Source organism: Pezoporus wallicus, unplaced genomic scaffold, assembly GCF_028554395.1.
Source record: "Pezoporus wallicus isolate ANWC-B61680 ecotype Strahan unplaced genomic scaffold, APGP_CSIRO_Pwel_v1 scaffold_7107, whole genome shotgun sequence".
In the NCBI taxonomy this organism is placed as follows: Eukaryota; Metazoa; Chordata; class Aves; order Psittaciformes; family Psittacidae; genus Pezoporus; species Pezoporus wallicus.
In genome coordinates this window covers 7,889,552-7,914,140 of record NW_026642114.1, presented here as the reverse complement: position 1 = coordinate 7,914,140, position 24,589 = coordinate 7,889,552, and the positions used below count along the sequence as shown (strand labels likewise).

General features: G+C 50.3%; 1 protein-coding gene across 3 annotated transcripts in view; it reads right to left on the bottom strand.

The window, feature by feature from the left end:
* DIS3L2 (DIS3 like 3'-5' exoribonuclease 2) overlaps positions 1-24,589 on the bottom strand; it is a 198,863-nt gene continuing 174,274 nt past the window's right edge. For all 3 annotated transcript variants that reach the window (XM_057427351.1, XM_057427350.1, XM_057427353.1), the window contains 7 exons: positions 10,795-10,978; positions 9,518-9,604; positions 4,810-4,957; positions 4,407-4,537; positions 4,161-4,265; positions 3,365-3,466; positions 1-548 (listed from right to left, as the gene is read on the bottom strand). In XM_057427351.1, the coding sequence (XP_057283334.1) occupies positions 450-548; positions 3,365-3,466; positions 4,161-4,265; positions 4,407-4,537; positions 4,810-4,957; positions 9,518-9,604; positions 10,795-10,978 (856 nt within the window). In that variant the 3' untranslated portion in view covers positions 1-449. The remainder of the gene's footprint in view (positions 549-3,364; positions 3,467-4,160; positions 4,266-4,406; positions 4,538-4,809; positions 4,958-9,517; positions 9,605-10,794; positions 10,979-24,589) is intronic.

The window sequence follows — 24,589 nt, the reverse complement described above, 5'->3', positions numbered from 1 at the left end:
TGCAGCTGCTGACCCAGCTTTTATTTCACAATACACAACCCTGTGAGAAACCCTCCTGCATGGCCCCATGGCTGCTTCCCACTGCATCCCACCTGGTTGGAGGTCGAGCTTGCCCCTCTCCTCTCCTGGGGACACATGTCCCCACCTGGCCCTCACCACGGGCACCCAAGATAGCTGGGAATGGACACCACTGACTTAAAAACCAAAATCAAGCATCAAGCTAAAACACCCGAGAGCAGAAACGCCCTCGCCTGTGGCAGGCTCAAGCCCTGAGCCCTGCTCCCGGCCAGTTAAAATACGAACCAGAAATAAAATGGCATCGTTTTTTAAACTGAGAACCCCTCAGTGGGGGTTCTCCTCGTGGATCCCCTGTATCCCAGCGGGTGCCAGTGCGGGGCCTAGGAGGTGAGGAAGCGCTGGCAGTGGGAAGCACACACAGTCCAGGGTGCTCACTTCTCCGAGCTCCGTCTCTTGAGCAGGGCGCTGTACTTGAGAGGGACACCATCTGACCTCAGCACCACCTCCACCAGCGTGAAAATGGTGATCACCTTTAGCAAAGGACAGAAAAAGGGAGAGAAGAGATGGTTTTGGCATCACACCAGGATTTGTTTAGAGCTGTGCTGGCTTTTGCTGACTCAGCTGCAGCACCCATCAGGAACTGGGGACCGGGGCAGGACAGTTTCAGATAGCTCTGCTGAGGCCCAGGGTGCTCCTGGGGTTGGACACAGCATCTTCAAGGGCAACACCACCAGGCTGCAAAGCCAGTCGGGGAACCCAAATCCACCTAAATGGGCCTCCCGAAACATCCTCAATTATTCCAATGTGATCAGGCCCCACTCTCGTTCTCCAGAGAAGCATGGATGATTGTGCCCTTGGGTTTGCATTCCAACCTCACCTAAAGCCCGCCCCTGTCTCTCTTCTCCAGCTGGAGAACGCCCATCATCCCTTAATGAAGCAACTTCATGCGCATTCCTGTGCAACCTGCTCTTGGTGGCCCTGCCTTGGTGGGGGGTTGGACTAAACGATCTCCAGAGGTCACTTCCAACCCTAACGATTGTTATTCTGTGAACTTGCCCAAGCACCAACAGTAACCTGTGGTGAGAAGGGCTGCCCACATCACACTGAGCATCCGACAAAGGAACAACTCTCCAGTGCTCCCACAGTGAGAAGGGAAGGGAGCACGATGGAGAGAGAGAGAGACACAAGAGAATAAAGATCTCAGAAAATCAATCCCTCCTGTTCAGGAATGCGCTGCTGCCTGCTGCCACCTCCCCGCTCCCTGACTGTGCAGATTAAGAAGCATAAAGTATTGATCATGTCTATCCACGATGAACAGTTAATGGCTGGCAGGGACACTGGGAACGGCCTGCCCTGGGGCCGTGGCCAGGCATTTGTGGACTTCACTTACTGAAGCCTGTCCTCAAGCCCTGCACTGGAGCAGGGCTGAATGGGGCCATCTGCTAGGGGCTAACCCAAAGGAGAAGTGGGCACAGAGCCAGAGCTGTAACCTTGTCAAACCCTTCCCACCTCATCCAGTGCAGATTAATCATTCAGAGCAGCGAAATCTCATTGAGACTTAAACCTATCACAGTGGCCAGCGAGGAGCAAACTACAGGGAAATCCTTTTGCAGATGGCTGCCCAGATAGCTGCTGGCTACCTAGCACCCTGCTTGCCTCAGCTGGCAGCAGTGTAGGAGGTGGAGGCCATGGGGCAGCCCCCCATATCTGAGGGAGTTAAACGGGCATTATCAGGGCTCTCCCTTGCAACCCTGCCTTGTCCCTTCCATGAACTGCTGGGGAACAGCATGATTTCACACCAAATCCCCTGAGTCTTAGATCCACTTCATACTCAAGCCCTAAGTAATGCACACTGAAGTCCTGACCATCTCCTGGAGCTTGTGGAGAGATGAAGCCAACACCTCCCCTCCATGGCAGGTCCAGCCAGTCCAGACCCCTGCACAGCTTCCCACAGCCCTGGCCATGATGAGCCAAGAGAGGAAGTAGAGGTCAACTGTCAGGGTCAGGCAGGGAGCAGGGAGTGCTCAATGCTTTGGGGTGTCCAGGTGACATCTCCCATGGTTCAGCCCAGCTCCAGGGGATCCCACGGTTGGGGATTTACCAACTTGGGAATCTATTTGCTCAGAGGACAGTGCAGAACCTGCTCCCAGGGGAGGGCTCCAGTATTTTCTTAGAAGGTGTGGAGGGTTCACGGAGGAGTTGCCTCTACTGCTGAGTGTTTGCTTAACCAGAATGGGCCCTGCTCATGCTGGGGCATCATTTTTCATATGGGCCCCTGCTAGGGAGTAAGTGATACCCACTCTTGGAGGAAAGGAGGAACCAAGGCTACTTCGGGCTGCATCCTGGGGCCTTCTCTGAGCCCAGCTGAGAAAGGAAAGCTGAGCTTCAAAGGGAGGGAGTCCTGCAGAAATGCCTGCAGCAGCTGGGGAGTTCTGCTGGCTCCGAATGGATGTCTGGGAAGGAAAGGACTCCCAGGACATGCATCACATAGCTGGGAGGGTCAGCCTGACCCTGTATTGGGACTCCTTTTTACCCAGCCCTAGGTGAAGAGGGATGGGTTGTGCTGGGCTTGCTTGGAAATGGGGTTCATGTGTAGAGCTCCTGGAGTGGAGCAGGGAGAGGCTGGAATCCAGCACTCCCATCCCCACCCAGGCAGTAGGCAGGGATCACAGCAGTCAGCACAGCTGTGATTTTATAGTGATGCCAGACAGAAGTTGGCAAAGAAGCACCACTTAATCAAGCCAGACAAATGTGATTGCTCCCTTTGATTGAGTTACCAAGTTAATAGATAACAGGGACACAAGAGAGAGATTTCTAGATGCTGTTAAACCATTTGACACTGCATCTCAGGAATTCTGACTTAAAAAAATTCTTCCTATTCGGGTCTCAACCCTGTCACAGGGATATAAACGCAAAGGAAGGATTGTGCCAGTGAGGAGGCAAGGAACACCAGGATGGGAGGAAGGTGCTGCTTTAGGCCTGATCTTATTTAACATCTTAATTGATGATCTGGAAGAAGGAAGAAAACAGCATGTTAATTCAGTTCCTGGAGGAACCTGAATTGGGAGACAGGGCACACAGCAGGCAGGGCAGAGTCTAAGGGCCACGAAGGGGTCAGATGAGGGGGCAGTGATGGGATGGAGGATTTGGATGGCAGAGGTTGAAGTGGAGGTCAGGCTTGCTGGGGAAGGGACACAGAGGGACAGCAGGACCTGACAGCCTGGGAGGCTATCCTGCCTCCTGGAGCTGTCCCTGCAGACATCACAGACAGGATTCTCATGTTGCATACAGCCTCCATGCCAGCCCCCATGTTCTTGTGAGCTCATCCCCTGCGCAGTGGTCTTACCTGGGGCACAGATTCCTGTTCTGGCTCCTCTGGCTCCCACAACAGTGTCAGCTCTGGTTTCCTCCCCTCCTTCCGGAAGTGGAAGCCCATCAAAGGCAGCGCCTGAAGCGAGGGAAGAGTCTTGGGAACAGTCTGTGGCCCTGACAACATCCCCCTGCTCAGCTCTGCCCCTCCATCTGCGGGTGGGGACAATGCTGCTTTTGCCCAGCACACTGCCTCTGCAGCTCTTTAACAACCAGCATGCAGCAGCCCATGAGCCTCAGTCCAGCACGTAAATCAGGGATTGCTGTGATACACAACATATATCATGCTATATGTCCTGTTTAAAGATGCAATTGCAAGCCATATAACCAGGTTATTAAGAGAAGATGCTGTCACCAACCACAGGTGCTGGCCTACAGTGGTGCTGACACAGCCCCAGATACACCACCTGATTAAATGAAATGAAAACCAGCCTCACTCCCTTCTCTCACTTAGCTCCATGTTGATCTCTGTTCCTCTGAATCTGTTTTTATTCCCTTTTACCTACACTAGATCACTCCCAGCACATAGCAGGGAGAAGCTGGTCCTCAGAAATTGAGCTGCTCCAGACCCCCCTAGCTGATCATGCCTACTCAGGGCAGAGGGATGGAAGGGAGAACCCATGAAGGCTCCCTCCCCTCCAGCTAGCCCAGCTCGGGTGCAGCTCTGCTGGTACAGAAGGGCACGAGGACAGCCACTGCCTCCAATGATGCCAGGCTGCTGCAGCCCTCTGGTGAGGCAGCATTGGCACTAACTCACACTGGTGAGTACTTACATTGCAGTAGATGCGCTTTTGGACTCCAAACTTCAGCACCAGGACATCAAAGGCCTCGTTCAGAACACCCATCACCATGGCCTCTGACTCCAGAGGACCACACTCCTGCCAAAAGACAGGGCTGTCACTAGACTGTTTGCCTTCCCCAAGGCCAGCGAGGCAGCCCCACAGCCCTCTGCCTAGTGGCATCTAGGCTGAGCCTTCATGAGGAAATCCAGAGATGACTTGGGGTATCTTGGCTCTTACCCTAACGAAGATGCTGAAGAAGAGGTCAGCACTCAGCTCCTGCACCCTCTTGGAAGCCATCTTCCGGTCGTTGCTGTGATCTGCCTGTCTCTGGATTGCCTCTTTTTCCATCTTGATAGGGGGGCTGGCACCTGGGAAGGCAACAAGTGACAATGATGTGCCCATGCTGCCTCCTGCTCTAGAGTCATGACATGGCACCTTGGACCCAGATGCTAAGCTCATCTCCGTGTCCCTGTTATTTGAGAGCACCCACATGTGAGGGAGCTGCCCCATAAGATGCAGACTCCAAGCACCCATCACCCATGTCAGCCAAGGCATGGCCTTGTGCTTCCTGTGCTGGGCACAACCACCCCTTCCCCTTGCAGCACCCAGAGCTGCACCGCAGGCAGCTAGTGGCACCCACCAAGTGAGGCGGAGAGGAGACGATGTACAATGATGTCTGCGTAGCGGCGGATGGGCGAGGTGAAGTGAGTGTAGAAGGGCACGTTCAGGGCGTAGTGGTGAAAAAGGGTCTCGTCCTCCAGGACACCGGTGCAGAAGTAGAGAGCCATCTGAAAGGGGTGACAAATGAGGGAAGGGTGTGAGCAAGGATGGTGGCAGAACCCTGCAAGAGGATGGAGGGGTCCGTGTCTGTGAGACAGCTCCAGCAGCTGATGGTCCTTCACCTGCTGGGCTGTGCAGGGACAAGACGGGTGCTCCAGGAACTGAGCAGAGAGCAAAGTGGGCAAAGCCACTGCTGGGACCTGCTGGCCGCCAGATGACCCTGCCTGGCCCCAAGGACTGTGTTAACTTTCACGTCACACGTGGGTTTAAGCATTCTCCTTCTTCTGCTCAGGCCCTGGTGCTCATTCTCCACCCCCCATTTTCCAGGGGAGAGCCCAGTCTGTCCTGTGCCCATTGTGGATACTCTCCCAACAAGGGATCTTGTAGAGCAGCTCCTGCGCCAGGCTCTTTGGTTCTGCGTCCAGCTGCAGGCTCCGTACTCCCATTGCGCCTGCTTGGAGAGCACTGGGGGCTGGGATGAGTAGTTCCTTCATGCACCAAGGAGGAGGAGACAGCCCCGCTGTGATTCCTGCTGCTCCATCCCACACCGACAAGCTGGGAAGCCGAGTGGCTGGACTGCCCATCTAAACCAACACCTGGGGCCGTGTTGGCAAAATGCTGCCCAGCAGCCTCTTCAGCAGGAGCCTCTCCTGGCTGCACCGCTTCCGTTATCCCATATGTTACAGCTTTTATTTTTACATCTGTGAAACACCAGCCTGCAAGGCTGGGAAAACAACGGGGGCTGAGCCCAGGCAGGGAGGGGAGGCTGTGCAGGTCAGGGGGGTTGCGGCAGGGTCACGGCACAGTGGCGATTGAATGAACCCATTTAAAAATAAGAGTAAGTGATTTAAAAAAACAGGAGTAGCCAGCTCTGATTACAGGGCCGTCCTGGGATCCACAGTTTGAGCAGCTGTATCCTCTGCTCTCCAGCCCAGCGGCACAGCCAGCTCCTGCTGAGCAGCAACGCACTGATCCGGGCAAGTAAACAGAGCAGGTTAAAAAAAGCAGCATCAGTCCCGGCCTTATTATGAGACCCAAGAGCTGGGATAGGAGCTGTGGCGGCTGCCAATTTCCACAGCCCAGAATTAAATTGTTTCTGATAGACTCCATGAAGTACGGTCTCCACTCAATTAGCTCGGCTCCTACCGAACAAGGCTCTGCACAGTTGGGCAGGGAGACACGCCAAGTGCTGGAGGCTGCTGCAGAAGAAGATGAGCGCCCTTGTGCAGGCAGACAGCATGAAATTACAGGGGCTTTATAGGCACTTATGCTCCTGGACAGAAGGGAGGAAGGTCCCTGCAATACCAGGTAGGTAGAGAACAGACCACAGACTAATATCCCTGATATAAGAAAGCTGCTGGGAAGGGCTCATCCTTTCCCTGCTTTGCTTTTTCCCAGAGCAATCCCTGCTTTGTTTCAAATGAGAAGATACTGAAGGTCCTGTGCTGCTTGCTGTTGTCTGGGGCACTTCTCTCTGATGGATGTGCTGGCCAAACCCAGCTGCTATTGAGTCCAGCACCATTTCTGACACCCTTTTGGCCTCTCATGACCCCCACTGAGGTCGGCATCAGCTTGGGTATCATTCCAAAAATGAAATTCCTCTGGGCTGTGGTATGGTTACACACTGCAGGGAGCCTAGCCTGACAAGTATCCGATACCCATCCTTCCCACCATGACAGCACTACCCAGTGATATCAGCCTGGCATAAAGCAGATGTTTTCTCATTAGCAGTTTTGACTCACAAGTGCTCTCCAATCCCCAGGGTTTGCCACAATCCCTGGAGAACCGTGAGGAGCCTGGAAATAAATCAGCCCCAGCCAACCAGGGGTGGCTTTGCTCTCATGGACAGATTGAATCCCCAAGTGACTGAGCCTCTGAAAAATGGTATGTTGTCACTCCTTCATCTGTTACAGGGCTCCTGGCATGGCAATCCAGGTGCTCCCCAAGACATATGCATTACCGGTTGCTTCTCATCTCCTCCTCCAAGAGTCTGACGTCTTGACCACCAGCATGCAATGAAGATGGAAGATGCAGTCTTTGCACAACCATGGGTTAAACCTGTCAGCAGCTTATTTTGGCTGATTTAACTGCAGCCTTGTCCCTGAGACACCAGTTTTATCACTGGGAGCTAGCTGTGTGCAGGGATATGGATGACTCCTCAGCACCCTGACCAGACGGTCTCGCCATACCATCTGTCAGTTCAATGGCCCAGCCCTTGACACTGGCATGGGCCCCCATGTAGCTGTGCTCCACAGCTGCCAATGCTCAGATTGTTCTCTCCCCCATGAAGGACCATAACGTTCAGAAACAATTCTTCTGCCTGCTCTAATACTGGTGGTAGACAGCAAAAAATCCTCATCCTAGGGAAAGCTCCTTCCACCCAGTAGCTGTCTCTTCCAACGGGCACTGACACAGCCTGAAACTACCTGTCCCCTGCATTTAGCAGAACAATGGTGGGAATCTGAACTGCTCAGGATTTGGGGGAGCTGTGAATTCACCCACAGCGAGTGTGGTCAGGGACCAGAGACTGCAGAGAGCAACACTGATGTCTCTTGCCCCCCCAGTGTCATGGTTCTTCCTCATAGACTGGAGGTCATACAGACCCACTCCTGTGAGCACATCCTGGGGCAGATTGGAAAGTGCCCCTAAAGACGGGAGCAGAGTGCCTGCTCACCTGGCCAATGGCTTTGGGCAAGTCTGAAACTCCATTTACTAACTAAAAAACAGTTCAGCAAACAGCCAATTGCATAAGCTCATCCCAGGATCAAGACAGATTTCTGCTTCTTCTGGCTCACGCACCACTTCCAGTAATGAGAGCACCCCATCATGCACAGCACTACCATCCTGCCAGGGAATGCCAGCACATGGGAACACTGCTCACTGTCCAGACACAGGCAGTCCTGCAGGGCTGATGGGCTCAGCTGTAAACTAGGTTTTGCCTATTCTGGGAGTGTGCCAAACAGCAGGTTTGCCAGGCATGAATGGACTGCACACCATACCTAAACACATGGGCACCTTGGCCTTCTGATGATGAAATGAGTCTAATTTCTGCCAAAATCATGTCTTATGGAATATCTCCTTAAGAAGTTTCTCTTTCTTCTTCCACAAACTCCCTATCTGGTATCTCAGAAGATTTCATCCCTAAAACCTTGCTACCTCTTTCAAGTACAGACCTAATGTATTCACAGGGCTAAACCTTAACGAGAGTAACTGGGAAGGATCTCAAAGCACACCTACCAGCTCTCCAACCACAGCCTTAGGAGACCACAGAGGCAAAGTCTCAGCAAGTCAGTGGGTCAGTGGGTCCCAAAAGGCTCATCTCCTTCATGCCACTGCAGAAGCAAGTTGCCTTCTCCTTGCTCATCCGTTCTGGCCAGCAGCCAGGCTTGCTCCATGTGCTGCTGCAGGCAAAGCCCAGGCTTGTGTCACAGTCATCAGGAACAGAAAGGGATCCCAAGAAATTTGTGCCACCACTGTACCTTCCGCCAGAAAAGGCAGATGTGACAGAAGGGACCAGGACAAGCCGAAGCAGGACATGGGATCTGGGACAACACAGCCAGCTCCAGAGGAAATTCTCTGCACTTTACAAAACAGCTCTCCTGAGGTGGACCCATATACAAGGGGATGGTTCACTAAACGGCTTCAGTCCCCAGTCCAACCTGCAAGCAAGCATTAAGTCACTGAAGTACAGCAGGACTTCAGGAAACTGCTAATGGGTAAATTGAGCAAATAAGATAATTAGAAGAGAGACAGTCAGATGAGTGATGTTGGGAAGATGATTCATTCCTACAGCGATAAGCTGGCCACAACAGAGACCATTTCAGGAACGTGCTGCCTCTCCTTGTGGGGTAGGATTTCCCTTAGAAGAGGCTGTGCTGTGCCCAGCTGCCAACATAAAAAGGCAGATGCCTCACAAGAACTTTTTTTGGTGGTGATAAGCATCTGAGTAAGTGTCCTGAGCTGCAGATGCACCAAACTCGACAATTAGTGAGTGTAAGCAGCACAAGCCTCCATTGCAGAGACCTGCACAGAAGGTCTCTTGGTCTGGATGGAGACCAAAGGGTTTGCAGAGCTCTCCAGAGCTTTTCCTGCTTCTAAGAGCACGTGTCTGGGTACCAGACAGTGGTCAGTCCCACACTCCTACATCATCCTCAGTCTTGATTCCTTCTTTGGACTAATTGGGATACCATGATGTGAAGAAATGGCACAAACATGAACCATGGAGCCTGCCACAAGCTCTTTACAGAGCAGGCTGGGTCCTTTGTGAGTCTGCCAACATTCTGCATGCAGCTTCAAGGGTGAAACATCCCAGCCAGTAATAACAGAGACAGTATGGAGGAAAGACTCAGCCTGACTCCACTATCCATGAAGTTCTGTTGCATGGGGGACACCTTCAGTGCCAGCTGCATGGGCTGGAGGCACTGGGGGAAGCTGCTGGCAGCCCTGCAGCACCATGATCAGTGATTCACTCTCCCTCTACATAACAACCAGCTACAATAATGCAGAAGGGGTGAGGGTTGAAGATGGAGCCACAGCAGACACATCTGACAGCATAGTGCTGTTCTCACCTGCATGGGCCTGGAGAACATGTTAGTCAGCACTCCTTTCCTGGCTTCGGAATATTTGTCGGCACCAAGTGTTTCATTTAAGCTTTTCTGGAAGAGAAAAGAGAGAGAGCATTCAGTGTTGACGAGTTACGGTGCTAAGGAGACCCAGGCAGATCTTACTGGGGCAAAAAGCAGCTTCTCAAAGCCAAATTCTTCCTTTCCCTGAAGATCCCCTTGTAAGTCAAAAGTGCACAGCAAATTGGGCTTTGCTCTGGTCCCAGCAGCTCCAATAGGACTGCACACACAGCCCTTCTGAGCACTGACCCACCTCCTGGCATCAATGGCAGGGAGTATCCAGGGCACAGGGACCGCTGGCTCCATCCCTAGGTGTGTAGTGTGCGAGAGCACACAGAAACCCTCTCCTGACCAGTGCCTGGCTCCCACCCAGCTAGTGACAGCTTCATGGCACAACTAATGGGAGTCTGGGGAGACATGGATACAGGAGGTCACTGCCTGGAGCCAGCAGTGAGGAAAGGCTGGAGGGGTCAAAGTGCAGGAGAGGAGCTGAGTGTGCAGCCCAATGTCTGCTGACACAGCCTCAGCACAGCCAGCAAGTGGGGACAGCAGTCCCAGCTGATGGAGGGGCATGTGGGAGGCCAGCGGGGATGGGATTAACAGAGGATTATCCACAGTCCAGTTGCAGCAATTAAAGAAAATCCTGGAACCTGCACTATGCTGGTCAGCTGGAGTTCAGCCTCAGGACATGCTCAGCAGAGACTCAGTCAGACACCTCCTCCACTGGCTGTGCCTGACCATTCCTGTCACCACTCTGCAGTCCAACCCAGTCACCCCACTCCCCACCCTGCCCTCCCTGAGACCTTCAGCAGCCCAGACAGAAGCACCTCTTTTGCAGAGCTGCTTTTCGTGTGGTACAGAGCAAATGCCCTGCCTGAGATCTGCCGAGAGAAGGCAGAGAAAGGAAATCTGGGTGTCCCAGTAGGTACTTCTCCACTGAAATGTCCTTCCCACTGCAGAGAGGGCAGTGCTGGAGTCATTTGCAACCTTGAAAGTGGAAGGGCCACCTTGCACAAAGGGAAGTTGCAAGGCCACCCTTGTCCAGCACTGGTGGGGTCAAGAGCAAGTGAGGGAGGTATTTTGTTGTGGCATGGGATAATTGTCAGGTCTGTTTGCGCAGAGTGGGACAGGGAATTAACCACACACTGCTGCAAACATGCCATCACATAACTGCCTACCCTTCACCCCCACGTCCCTGCTTTCCACCAAGCCAGTGCACTCACGTGCAGGGTGCCTGCGCTGCTGAAGTCAATGTTGAGGCCAACTTGGTTGCAAAACTCCATGAGGTCGTTCAGCAGCTTGGTTTGAGGTGGGGGATGGCGGCGAAGCAGGGCCTGATCAGGGAAGGAGCGGTAGATCTGGTGGGCCACAGCCATGTTTGCAAGCAGCATGAACTCTTCCACCAGCCTGCAGCAGAAGAAAAACAACCCAGGCCCCAGTTAGAGGGGGGAGCTGCTAAACCAAGCCAGTCCATAGTGATGCAAACTAATATGACACAGGGGGAACAGGGGACCAGTTTATAGTTGCTGTTATAAGCACAGATTAGATGTGAGACTTCAGCAAATCTCCCCCCCCAGTTCTCACTTTATATCTGAGGTTTTCTCACAGACTCAGAGCAAGCTGTCCTGCTGGCACAGACAAGCAGAAGTCAGTGATAAACAGACAACTTAAATTAGGATAAAATAATCTCCCTTTAGGTCATTTTATCTCCTGAAATGTTCGACAAGCAAAACAAACGCTGTGTGAGAGATAGCATGGAAAACAAACACACATCGCTGTCTACACGGGCCAGAGAAAACAGCATCTTGCTTGCTCCCCTATCCCAAACTCGACATGTGTGGTCAAGCCCAGCCATTGAGCTCTGCTTCACGCCAGGCTTCCACCCAGAGGAAGATTTAAGTGCAGGACCCGGGCAGGGCAAGCCACAAGTGCAGCTCATTGCAGGGCTGCATCCAGCATCTAGGTGGTGCAAGGACTCTGGGGGCTTCTCCATGCAACCTGCAGACTTCTGGGGGGTATCCCAGGCTGGGGTGAGCCCCCCCACTTTCCACCTCTGAATGTACATGCATTGAATGGAAATCTCCAGGACTACATGCTGCAAAGAAAAGCAATCCCAATGCTAGAGATCATCTTTGGAGGATTTATGGGTTGTGCTACCAGCTGTAGGGCTGTGCCACAGGAGACTTGTTTAACTGGGCTTAGATAAGCAGAGAGATGCGCTTAACTGGACTTCCTGCTATTTGCTGCATGTATTCCCAGAGCTCCTAACTGGTGCTAATTGCCGAAAAAAAAAGATAATAGATTTACAGAAGTAACCTCATCCTCTGAGCAATGTCCAAGTGAACTGTCACTGATTATGGCTCAGCCCCATTGCTCTCAGAGGCAAAGCAATGCTTTTGCAGGGCTGGCTGGGACCCTAGGGCTGGGGGGGGTGGTCTTGCAGCTCCTGGTCCTGGCCATCACCGGCAGCACGTGCCATGTGAGATGTGCAGGGTGCTGTGCTCCTGTGGTTGCTTGCTACAGCAGTGATACATTCCCAGCTTGGGAGTACTTGCCAAGAACTAGAAAGGAAATAAAGACATGCCCAGAGGAGGAATAGGCACCTGACAGTTATGCTGAGCAGTAGAAATGTTTGTCTTTATTGGGAAGGTGCTACTTTAATAAGAGCCTTGTGGGTTCTCCCACGGTGTGTTGTGCCAGAGGTCAGTACCGGACCCCGCAGGGAGGGCAGGAGGGACACCCCTGCACAGGGTAGTGCAGGGAGCGGTGGGGAGCAGCACAGCTTAAGTGGGAACAGGCTACCCATCCTGTCCTCTAAAACGCCTGCCAATGATTAGATGCCACCTGAAGGCCAAGGGCTGGGTGAGGGGCTGGGACCCGTGGGAGCCGGGTCCGTACACACCTTGAGGGGCGACTTCCGAGAGCGTTGAGCCACGCTCTTGCTGTTCCTGTGCAGCTAAGCCAGCAGATGGCAACAGCGGTCCCTCTATGGCCGCCGGCACCAGGGGGCTGCAGGACAGCAAGCCCCAAGGGTGCCGGGCACCGGGCTGCGCAGCACCAACGGAAGGGAGGCAGGGCAGCGAGGAGCACCCAGCGGGTTATGCATGGCAAGGCCATCCCCATCTCCAGACAGCACATGGGCAGCTGTGGTCTGATGAGATGTGTGAGGCTCTGCCAGCCCATGCTTGTATCTGGGAAGCCCCTTCTGCACAAGCTTGTAGCAAGGCACAGCAACCAGCATGGCCTTTGAAAGGCAGCACCTCTCCTTCCTACGAAAGGAAAAGGGAGACATTTCCAGAGCTAGCCCAGCAATACAGATGCACACGTGGGCAAAGCTTGACCATGGAATCCCTTCCCCCTCTTGAAATACAGCCTCTACAGAGAGACAGGCAAACCCATTTTTAAAGACAAAGCAATAAACACCTGTGAACAGCATCCTTTGTCAAAGGCAAAACAGCTAGAGAGGAGCACTAAGTGAGTACTTATGCAGATGCTGCCATTCTTGCTCCCCTCGAGCCCTAGAGTGTGAAGCTTTTTACCCCTTACCTCCACTGACACTTCGGGCTAGATGCAATTTCCACCTCATCATTAAGTTCTGCATTTTGTTCTACCATTTTAGGGCTTGGGCTTTTATATTTTCATGGAGATATGCTTGTTCTGATGTTGTAAGTAGCACTGAATTGAAGATAATACCTAAGCACCCTCCTGCCAAGGAATGCTTTTACACCCAAAGGAAAACTAACAGCACCCACTTCCTGCTTTGCTCTGCAAGATCCCATCATCTCTCCCTTCAACATGTGGAGCGCCAGGCCCCCAGACAGCATCAAAGACAGACCCCATCAAGAAGAGGTACCTGACATGTGGCTGAATGGAATGCATGGTCAGAAAACTCTTACCAGGAAGCACCTGTGACAGGGTGTGCAAGACGCAACCATATATATTCAGAATTGAAAAGCTACTTGTCTTGCTCACTCACCTAAAGGCAAGGGCAGGCCTTGTGAGATGAAGCTGCAGTTTGGGCTTTCAAGGAGCAGATAACACGAACAAGATCAGACACTGCCCTCTATCCAGGGAAAAGAGAAGCCCCAGAACCCAATGGGTTGGTTTGTATCTCAGGTTAAAAAACCACAGCGCCCTGGGAAGGCTGCAATGCCCTATGGGCTGATGCCAAAACACCCTGCAGCGACGGAGGGTACTTTGCAGCTCTGGATCACCTGGCGGTCATAGAACCGCTCCTCATATGCACCCCACTGCAGCATCCCTGCAAAGGATGGTCAGTGTGGTGCTGCTCCATGTTAACTCCTAGACACATTTTGTTTTGAACATCAGGATTTATTTAGTCCCCAGGGAGAGGAAAGCAACTTCCAGAGGGGACAGGTCACAGCTGGGCTAATGAGGAGCATGTGAGCGCCTGCCAGGGTCAGAGGGAATGGGTTGGGAGCAATGAAGGAGCTAGCACCTGCACCCAGAGTTAAGCCGGGTCACCTCTTAAAGCAGAGCAACAGATCTGTGGCTCAGGACACCAGGAGGGAGCCAAGATCTGCAACAAACAGCTTTACATGGTGTCACAGCACCTAAAAGGAAAACCATACTCCCAAGAGGGGTTCACACTGATAGTGCATGGGATGTTGGAGACTGAGGAGGACAAACCATGGCTGGGACAGTCCATGAAGCTGGCAAGACTTCAAGTGCTGAGAAGCAGGAGGGCACAGCAAAGCTGCTGCCATCCTGCCCTGCACATGGGGCCTTTTAGTAGCACTTTCAGCTAACGTCCTCACCAGGGCTTCCACTTGGCAAGCTCTATGTCATGGCTCGGATAAAGGCAATGGATGCTGAGGCAGGCAGCAGCAGAGGCTGGTTGGCAGCGGCCAGGGGCCAGACCAGCGTCTGGTGCTGCTATTACTGGGAGCTGCGCTGAATCCCTGCTAACTCATCGGCAGGTCAAACGACAGGAGTTTTGGGTTTTCTTTTTTTTTTTTTCTTTCATGAAATGGCCTTGCTGGAGTTTGGCTCAGAGCGGCTGGCAGCCGGGAGTGCAAAGAAAAATATTTCATGGCTAAAAAAATGGAGACAGAAAGACTGGTCCATCTGAATGTGAGCTGAATGAATCCCATGTGAAGTGCATTCTAATGCCATCGCTAGTTTCCTCTGGATTAGCTGAGCTATCCTTGGCTCCTGGATCCACAAAATCCCATAAACAATCTGATCTGAACTTTTGCCCTTTCTGTGCTGATGCGAGGTTTCCTGCGCTGTCCTGTGGAGAGGGCTGGGGGTTAGCAGGTGGCTGTCCCTCCTGTAGATGCCCACAGACCCTGGCTGTCCTTCTCACCAGGACTGCAGGAGGAAGCATTTCCAAACCTGTTCAATGTTATCATTTAACATGTGCACATGTGAGAGGGAGGAGGACAGCTCCTGACCAGGACAGCTCACAAGCTCTCTAAGCATCTTCTCCCTGCTCTTTCAATGCCCAGATTTTGCTTATGGGCTTGGCGGGGCAGTTAGTGGGCGAAACTCCACAGCCTGCCTTATGCAAGAGATCAGCTGGAGTGTACAGATTTCAAAAGCACTCGTTTCTGAGTTTCAAACGTGATCAAGGCATGCCAGCTCCAAAATCCCACTGACCGCCAGGGAGATTTCAGGCTCCTGAGATGCTATTAAACACAGAACTTGGTGATTTTAAAGTATCTTAAATGATGGTCACAGCTCCAGTAAGCAAACAGCCACCTATGAAACCATCCAGCCGAAGAGGTTTGACAACATCTCAGTGACAGCCCCAAACCCAAGCTACTGGGCTCAGGTTCTCACACAGCTCCTATCATAGCCAAACATCTGTGGGATGCATGAAGAGGAGCTGCACATAGAAACTCTGGAACTGTTTTAGTAGCAGAATTACTATTTGCTCTGTAAAATGTTAGCTAGACCCTTTCCCAATCTCTTGATAGCAACCTGGAAAAACTCCTCACATCCTCAGCAAGTTGGCTGGCTGATGGCAAATAAAATAGTGGTTCTTGTGCCAACTCTGCACAGTGAAGCAGGGCAAGTGAAATGCCTGTTCGGCTCCTTGTCTCCATGGCAATGCAGCCAGGCTATACAGCAGCCATTGAAGTGCCCACTCTCCCTGATTAACTTGACAAATGACATTAGCTAAGCAAGGTTCACTGCAAGGGAGAGACAAGGAGTACTTTGTTTGCAATCCAGTAAGTGCTGGAAGGAGTCAGGCAGCTTGGTTAAAGCAAAGTGACACTAAAACACCTGTTGTTCCACCAGTGTAGCAGACCTGTAAGCTTCAGAGCAAAACAGCAAGGTAGGTCTGAACAAATGAGCACAGCTCTCCCCCCATGCTGTGTCTCCACCTTCATCCCCTGCTGCAAGGTGCAGCCGCTGGGTGTACTCAGGCGTTGGAAGTGTTCTCATAGCTGAGGCACCACGTAGCTCTCCCATGGCAGGGTTTTGGTTTTTTTTTCACTTTTCACAGGCTGGAGAAGTCGGTCCTTTCTTCAAATGTAGCTCATTGTGGAAACCTGCCCCATAGGGAAGAGCTGGAGTCTGAGCCGCCCTTGCAACAGTAGTCCCTCTCTCTGGGTGAGCTGCCACTAGGTAAATCTCAGCATCCTTCCATCAGCTCAGGCTTGAGTCAACTGTAACCAAATAATTTCTGGAAAGTTTACCAAACTTCTTTCCCCCATCACATTACAAAATGCTATCTGCTCCTTTCCATCGTGTCTCCCCTTTACAACTACTGCCCCCACTTCACAGGGAACAAGGCTTGTGCTGTTCAAAGTCCTTCCCATCTTCAGATGAGTTTACTATCCTGGCTCAGCATGGTTTTGTGCTTCAACCACCCGTCAAGGCCTCTGGTTTCTCAACTCATAGCTACATGTCTGCCTCAGGTGTCCAGCTCCACACTGGACTCAAACAGGGTTAGAAGAGGGTTAGGACAGTATAGCTTTGAAAACTGGGTTTGTGTATGAACCACAGTGCAATGGAAGGCTAGTGCTGAGAAAACGAAGCCTAGATCTGTCTGCATTTGAGAGGGCTCTAAAGACACTGATGAATATACGTCCCCTTGCTAAGGGCAGTATATTGTTGAGAGCTTTTGCTCTCTGCTGGCTTGAAGGGGATTACTGCTGCAGTGAAATCTCATAACAAACAAGAAGAGATCTATAGCCACCTCTTGGGAATGGGACTAAATCCTGCTGAATTCACCAAGAGAAAGTCACCTTCCACAAAAAGCTGCAAACAGTCCAGTGCACATCCAACAGCAGCAGCATTATCAGCTGAAGGAAAACGGTAAAGAAATGGCACTACAGTTCAACCAACAAACTCTCTCCAAAGTGTTAAGTCCAAAGATGCTGGACGTGGTACGACTTTTTCTTCTTTCATTTAAATCATGTACATTTATTTTTGATTACAGCTCTTCCATGAAGCAAAGGAACTTGAGAGGTTTCTATAAAAGCACTTCTAAAAGCAACATTAGCTAATCCCGCATCTCCTGAGAGTGTAGCCAATGACAGAATCATACTCTTTGGCGAGTGGCTGGACCGGCGCTTACAATGGCTCTTTTCCATGCAAAATCCTGCAAGAACGGTGTACTGTCTTCCTGGTGACATTCTGCCTCTCCAACGAACAGGAGCATCTTCAGCCATCCACTCTGGAACAGCACTGCTACTTGGAGAGTTATGAAAATCAAATCCCCTGTTATCCAAAAAAATTGAACTGTGGTGTTATATGTGAGCCTTGCAATGTTGGTGTGGAGCTCCTTTTGCCAATGATAGTTGCCAAAAGACCAAAAGCCCTACTTTCTTTTGAAAGAAAAAGTAGTAAAAGGCAAAAACCCGGCAGTTCCTGGCTTGATGAAAGTCATTTGTGCTCCTTTCTCAACTAGTGGTGGCCTTAAAGCATAGCTGAATAATGGAATTACTCCGCTTTCACAGATTGCACAATTAGCTCTTGGTTAAAACTGTTAACACTGAAACTTGATGAGAATAGCAGCTCTGAGGCAATTTTAGATTCATTTCTTACTAAGCTAGAATGGCTTTTCCCTCTAATGAACTCCCCTTCCAGGGTATAAAGAATGCTCTTTTTATTATCTATGGTGCCTTTCCAGTAATAGATGCCTACAACACAAATGTATGGGAGGATTTTTGTCACTTACTGGCCACTCTCACACCTTGCAGTGGGAAATGCCCTGAGACCACTGTCTTTGCTTTATCTATATTAACTGTGGTAAAGTGGAAAACCATTTAAGCTCTCAATACTAAAGCTGGGCTACTGAAGGCATTTGGCATGATTAGGAATTAACTGCTTAGAGCCTGATGTACTAGGTTTGTGCACAGGAATTTAGACTGCCAGAAAAGCCTGAGTTCATTTGGAATGATCAATGACACTTTGAAGCCCCATTACATAAAAGAGCTGACTTGACCTGGCAGCATGACATCAGGCCAGGCATCAGGGCACTGAAGATGGCAGAAACAACCTCTGGCACTTCTTGGTGCTCAGCTACATGGATGACAAACTCTCTGCCTGGCCTGGAGCTCCTCAGCCTCATCTATGGATTGTATGGAAGGGATAAAGCTAACACCCACCCATCCCACCACTGTCCATCCTGTCTTGATCCAGAACTGAAGAGCAAGTGCTGCAGAAGATGTGATCTCTGTGGATTGCGCCTCTTCATTAAATTTTAATATGACTGCAGTATGCTCCTCATCCTCGTGGCCCTCCTTTGGACTTGTTCCAACAGTTCCATGTCCTTTTTTTATGTTAAGGACACCAGAACTGTACACAATGCTCCAAGTGAGGTCTCAGGAGAGCAGAGTAGAGGGGCAGGATCCTTTGACCTGCTGGTCACGCTCCTTTTGATGCAGCATCTTCAGCTGCTGTGGGCCGGGGATGAAAGCTTAGACCTGCACCCATGTGCTGTGCTGCATGAAACAGGACATGGAAGCACAACTTCAGCAGCCTCCCTCAGTCCCAGCTCCAGCATTCTCTACAGTGTTCTCAGAGCTATCACATTTTTGAGCCCAGGCCAGAGGACTTCACCCTCAGCACTGCAGACAGAGGAAGATCTCCCTCTAAGAATGGCCTTCTTGGGTCAAGAAACAACTTTTTCCACTGGCCTCAAAGAAGCCCACAGAATGCCACTCACTCAGCATGTGCACACAGACACACATACACCCCTCTCTAATGCCTCCAGTGGCTGGGACCACCTTGCAGTGCTGCACAGACCTCTCCAGCCAACTGTATCCTGGGCTGCATCAAAAGGAGCATGACCAGCAGGTCAAAGGAGGTGATCCTGCCCCTCTACTCTGCTCTCCTGAGACCTCACTTGGAGTATTGTGTGCAGTTCTGGTGTCCTCAACATAAAAAGGACATGGAACTGTTGGAGCAAGTCCAGAGGAGGACCATGAGGATGATCAGGGGACTGGAGCACCTCCCATATGGAGACAGTCTGAGAAAGCTGGGGCTGTTCAGCCTGGAGAAGAGAAGGCTGCGTGGAGACCCCATAGCAGCCTTCCAGTATCTGAAGGGGGCCTATAGGGATGCTGGGGAGGGACTCTTCATTAGGGACTGTAGTGATAGGACAAGGGGTAACGGGTTAAAACTTAAACAGGGGAAGTTTAGATTGGATATAAGGAAGCACTTCTTTACTGTAAGGGTGGTGAGGCACTGGAATGGGTTGCCCAGGGAAGCTGTGAATGCTCCATCCCTGGCAGTGGTCAAGGCCAGGCTGGACAGAGCTTTGGGTGACATGGTTTAGTGTGAGGTGTCCCTGCCCATGGCAGAAGGGTTGGAACTGTATGATCTTAAGGTCCTTTCCAACCCTAACTATTCTATGATTCTATGATTCTATGGATGTCAGAACCAAACTGCTTTTTGAAAAAACTCCTTTAAAACACAGCCCCTTCACACTGCCCAAGCATTTCTCAGTGGGGAAGATGATGGCAACACTCGAAAGAATCTGCAATCCCCATGTTTAGTTCCAGAAGCTGTGTGGCTGGGAATCCCAGCCCAGCTTCTCACAGATCCATATCAGATCTGGTTTGTCTTTCCAGGGAGCCATCAGTTCACTGAGATCTCATCTCTCAGAGGGAGGTATGATGGCCAGGGACCTGCTCCCTCTCCACAGAGACACAGTGGACAGATAAGCAGTGACCACTAATGCACACAAATCAATGCTGTGTTCAGGCAATGGGTCTCAGGAGAGCAATCAGTGCCTGGTCTGGCAAGCCTTACTTTCAGGAAAGGATTAGGATGCTCCCAAATGGGGTGCTGGTCAGCTGCCCAGGGCCAGGGGAGGGTCCCAAACAGTTTTCTCCAGCCTATGGGAATTCCTGTTGGGCAAAAGAGCCAAAAGCCAAACTGGGTCTGGGATGGTGCAGAGCAGAGGGAAGATACCTCACACCAGCACCCAAAGCTGGACTGGCAGTCCACATTCCTGAGACGTGCAGTCTGATACGCCACCGGCTCTGCAAGTAGAACTTATGACAAGATGCGTAATATTAATGTCATCCAGAGTCTGGCTAAGAGGGGAATGGAAAGAATTCCTGAAGAAATGCAGACAGCCCCTCTCCTGACAGGAAAGTCTCCGGCCCCACACGTCAGGCCAGCACAGCCTGTTATCAGGATGCATTTCCCACTGAAAGGAGGAAGCAGGAATGAAAGGCACTTTTCCTTACCATTAAAAGTTTACGCATGTGATTTATGGGTCAGAAAAATTAGCAAGTCCGTGGCTGAGTGCTCCATACAGCAGCATGTGTTACATGGCTGCTGACCAGAAATGCCAAGACCCATTAGATAAAAGCAAAGGGCAGCACGATAGAAAGTTAAAGATGCTTTTTGCCCATTTAATTAATTAGCCAGGTCTTTTCTCCATCCTCGGCAGCCTTCATTAATGTAACATTGAAGTGAAGGAATATTAACAATTCAGACAACACATTAATATTAACGCAACACCTGCAAAATACAAGTCCATTAGGTAAACAAATGATCTTAAACTACTGAGGCAGAAATAACATCCTGACATTTCCTGGCATGAGTTTCCTGCAGAGATACCATCCATAGCTTATGCTCCATTGTAAAGGCATAGCACCTTGTACACAGGGGCTGCTCATCTGTTATCAGTTCCTGAAAGGATGAGAAAAACTTACATTTCCATGAAGACATTTGCCAGTTTCACATGGAAAGTGTCCTACTAAAGCCATGTCATGAACCAGAAAGATCAAAAGGGATTTTTAAAGATTTTATCTCTGCTAGCAACGGATGGAAATAAAGCCTGAAGCTGATAGCTTGTAAATATTAACCTCCACTTGGGATTGCTCCAGAATCTGAGCTTTCTATTGTGGTGGTTTAATCTGAGACAAATTTTCAGTAAGGAAGAAACAGCTGATCACCTGAAGAACACAGTACTGTAGGGAGTCACAGACTGCTAGAACCTGCCTTCCTATACCATGTTTGCCACCAGCTAATGCTCTCCCAGACATTCCAGCTGAGGAGGGGTTCACACCCTGTGTGTGTTTCTCCCAGGCTTTTTTCCAGCTTACCTAACATTGAAGAGTTTACTACTTCCAAAGCAGAAGACAGGACTAATGGACACAGGGGAAATAAAGAAGGGATGAACATCCCAGACTAGAAGCATACCCTGAGATGGCCAATGACAGGGGACAGCATCCAACTACCAACCAGGATGAGACCCAGAACAAACAAGCAGAAGCCACCAGAAGCTCAGGAAAAGATGAACAACCAAAGCTAGCAAAAAAAGTTTAAAAGATGACGAACACGTGAAATAATCTAAATAATGTGGCAACCAAAGGCAGTGGTAGCACAATAACTCAACATGTACCCCCTGATGTTCAGGAAGTGAAAGCCAGGCAGTGACTTGCAAAGCAATGTCCTCTTTTACTGTAGATCTCTGGTCCAACCTCCTGCCCAATGCAGGATAACTTCAAAGCTGGATCAGGCTGACCTTTTCCAGTTGAGTTCTAGCAATCTTCAAAGTCAAATATCTCACAGCCACTCTGGGTCCCTGTTCCAGTTCTTAACAGTGTGCAAGTGTTGTCTGGGCTTATAGGAAGAGACCTCAGGAGGAGAAGCAATCACCCAGACTAGCCAGCCTTCAGCAAGGGCCTTGCCAGAGGACTGCTCAGGAGAAACTGGCTGCAGATCAAGGGAACTAGAGCAACCACCAGGACCATCAGTTCTGAGATCCACGTCAGGAAAATACATTCAATTTAGCAAGGTCCCCAGCAGACAACACCCAAAGCCAGCCACTCCCTGGCTGGGGGATGCTCTGCTGGGGGTGCTGCTTTCCAGGCAGGGCTGTGGAGCAGGGCTTAGAGCACTGTTCCAGTTCAGCCTCAGATTTGCAGTTGTAGCACTGAGTGTGGGCAGGTTAAGGGGAACAGTTGTATCAATATGGAGTGAGGGATCCAGCTGGCTCTGGCTGTATTATTCTTGGTCCGAAATGATTGCGAAGCACAACACATGAAGCTTCTGGTTACCAGGACTTTCAAAGACACAGAAACCCTAGAGGGAGGGGAGCAAGGTACAAGGGACACCCACAGCAGATCAGGGTTAAAACAACCAATAAAAGTTGGCAAGAAGATGAAAGGGAAATAGGCAACGCAGGATTTGGGGATGATGTTCTCTAAAAAGGGACTACTGAAATACTCTGGATAGCTTCTGTTTTCAAGTAGCCTCTTGGCAGATTACAACATCCCAGAAGGTTTTACATCCAGCTCCTACACTCTTAAACTAAATATTAGGTGAGAAAAACAGCTTCTATAGAAAAGTCAGGCATAGCCCTGAGTGAAAAACAATAAGCAGGAGAATGAATGTATCAGGTTTGTTGAATATACAATCAACAACAGTTTGTTGTTTTTTTTTCCCAAATAAAGTCAAGGGAAAGAAATGCAGAGATGAGCAGGATGGAAAAGCTGCAGGAAACTTAGGTAGTCTCCCCCCACCCCACACCTCCCCAGGCACAACTCTCACCCTGCCTGGCCTCAGTGGGCAGGCTTGGAGCCACGCTGTAAATTCCTGAGAGCCTTACCCCCTCTGCAGCCAAACAGACCAAAGGTGCAATAGGTCTTTCCATCTGTAACGTCTCTCTCCTGACTTTTATGTGCATCGATTCAAAAGCTATTTGATTTACTGTCATAGGCATTGTGAAGAGTCTGGCATGGTCTAAGGACAGCCTGAGGTTAAAGGCAGCAATGCAATTTCACCACCCTCTCCATTACAAGAAAATGTTCAGGTCTGGATTTATAGTCACGTTCCAACAAGCCCACACATCACAGCAGGCTGAAATTAGTCTCATTTACGCAATGGGATCAAGAAGAAACTGCTAAACATCCTACCGGAGTTCAGCACACACGGAGAAAGCCAAGTGGCATGGGAGCGGGTGTTGAACAGCACGCTTGCTGACAGAGAAGAAAGCACACAGCTCTGGTGACAGAGGGCTATTTATCTCTGGCGGCAGCTACTTACACACAGACAGTAAATGGGGATAGATGAGGTAGTTCCAATGAGACTGTAACAGGTAAGGTTGGGTGGCAGGGGACCTACTGCTGTAAGCAAGGAAGAATCAAGAATCATATCCTTAAAACCCAGGATTGATATGACAACTTTCCAGAGCTGGATTAGTAAGAAAGGACTTTGTTTCACAGCACAGTCCCTCTGCTGTGATTGTATAAAAGAGAAAACAAGCTCTGTTCACAGTGAGATCTTCAAAACCTCACACGCTGCTGGGTGAAGGTAGCAAATGTCTCAGTCCCTGGCTGTCACAGCCAACAAGCTAACCTGGTTACTCTTGCTAGTTCCTCCACTGGCTTTTATGGGTCCCTCAGCTGCATCTAAGAGCAGAGGAACCCAAGCTACATCCACCATGATATCCTGAAACTGCTCCTTTGGGCCAGGGTTCTACCAGATTAAGGAAAGTTTGATTACAATGAAGAGTCAGGTTTGATGAAGAACAACTCTTGCAACGTTACCTTCCAGGCTCTGAACTGAGTTCAGCAACCAAGAGTTCAGCAGCATAGATCAACCTCCTGAAAAAATGTACCATCACCAAAAAGTAGGCACACAGATCTGTCAGCACATTTGTGCTGCTGAAACCAACGGATCTCAGCACTGGATTGTGGTAAGATTTGCAACACTGTCATCTTGAAGAGCCTTGGTTTTTAATCCTTGGAAAAGAAACATTTCAGGCATCAGTTCTTGCCTTTGCGTATGAGTGTTGCAAAGCCAAACCAACAACCCCTTTTGGAGCACAGGGCACATCCTAAGATGCCTCGGAGCCTTCTTGTCCTACAGACATTGAGTAGTAATCTCCAAATGACAAAACAGAAATAAAACCATATATCCTCATGTTTTGGTATGCCTGCAGTCCAGGCCTAACTGGCTCTGGGTGCTGCATCTCTCAGACTGCTTAACCACTGAATGAGCAAGGTAGCTCTGTACATTTAGAAGAAGGAAAAACAACATTAAATCTGCCTTTTGTTTCTAAATCAGGTTTGGAAAACTATGCCCAGCAAATCCCCAGTGCCGGAATCTATCACACATTGGGAATCACCAGGGCAAGTCACCACCTGCAAGGACATTGCACTGCGTGAAGCGCAATGGTGTTTCTACCCTTGGCACTGAAAGACCTCAGTAGTTGGAGCTCTTTTGGTGGTTGGACCCCAACCAGCCATCTTCCTTTCAGGCAACCCAGTCTGTCATCTCTTCATATTCAGCAGTCAAATGTGAATGCTGCGGGTCCTAGACCTCTGTTTCGCCACTAGATTTACATGCGGGGTCAACCAGTTTGAAACAGCCCATGTGGCTGGGGTGCATTGCAATCTCTCCAAGCTCAGACTGAGCAGAGAGTTCTCTTGTTCTTCCCAAGCTCTGAAAATCATAGAATCACAGAATTGTTTAGGCTGGAGAAGACCTTTCAGATCATTAAGTCCAACCATTAACCAAACACTGCCAAGTCCACCACTAAACCATGTCCTTAAGTGTCACATCCACACATCATTT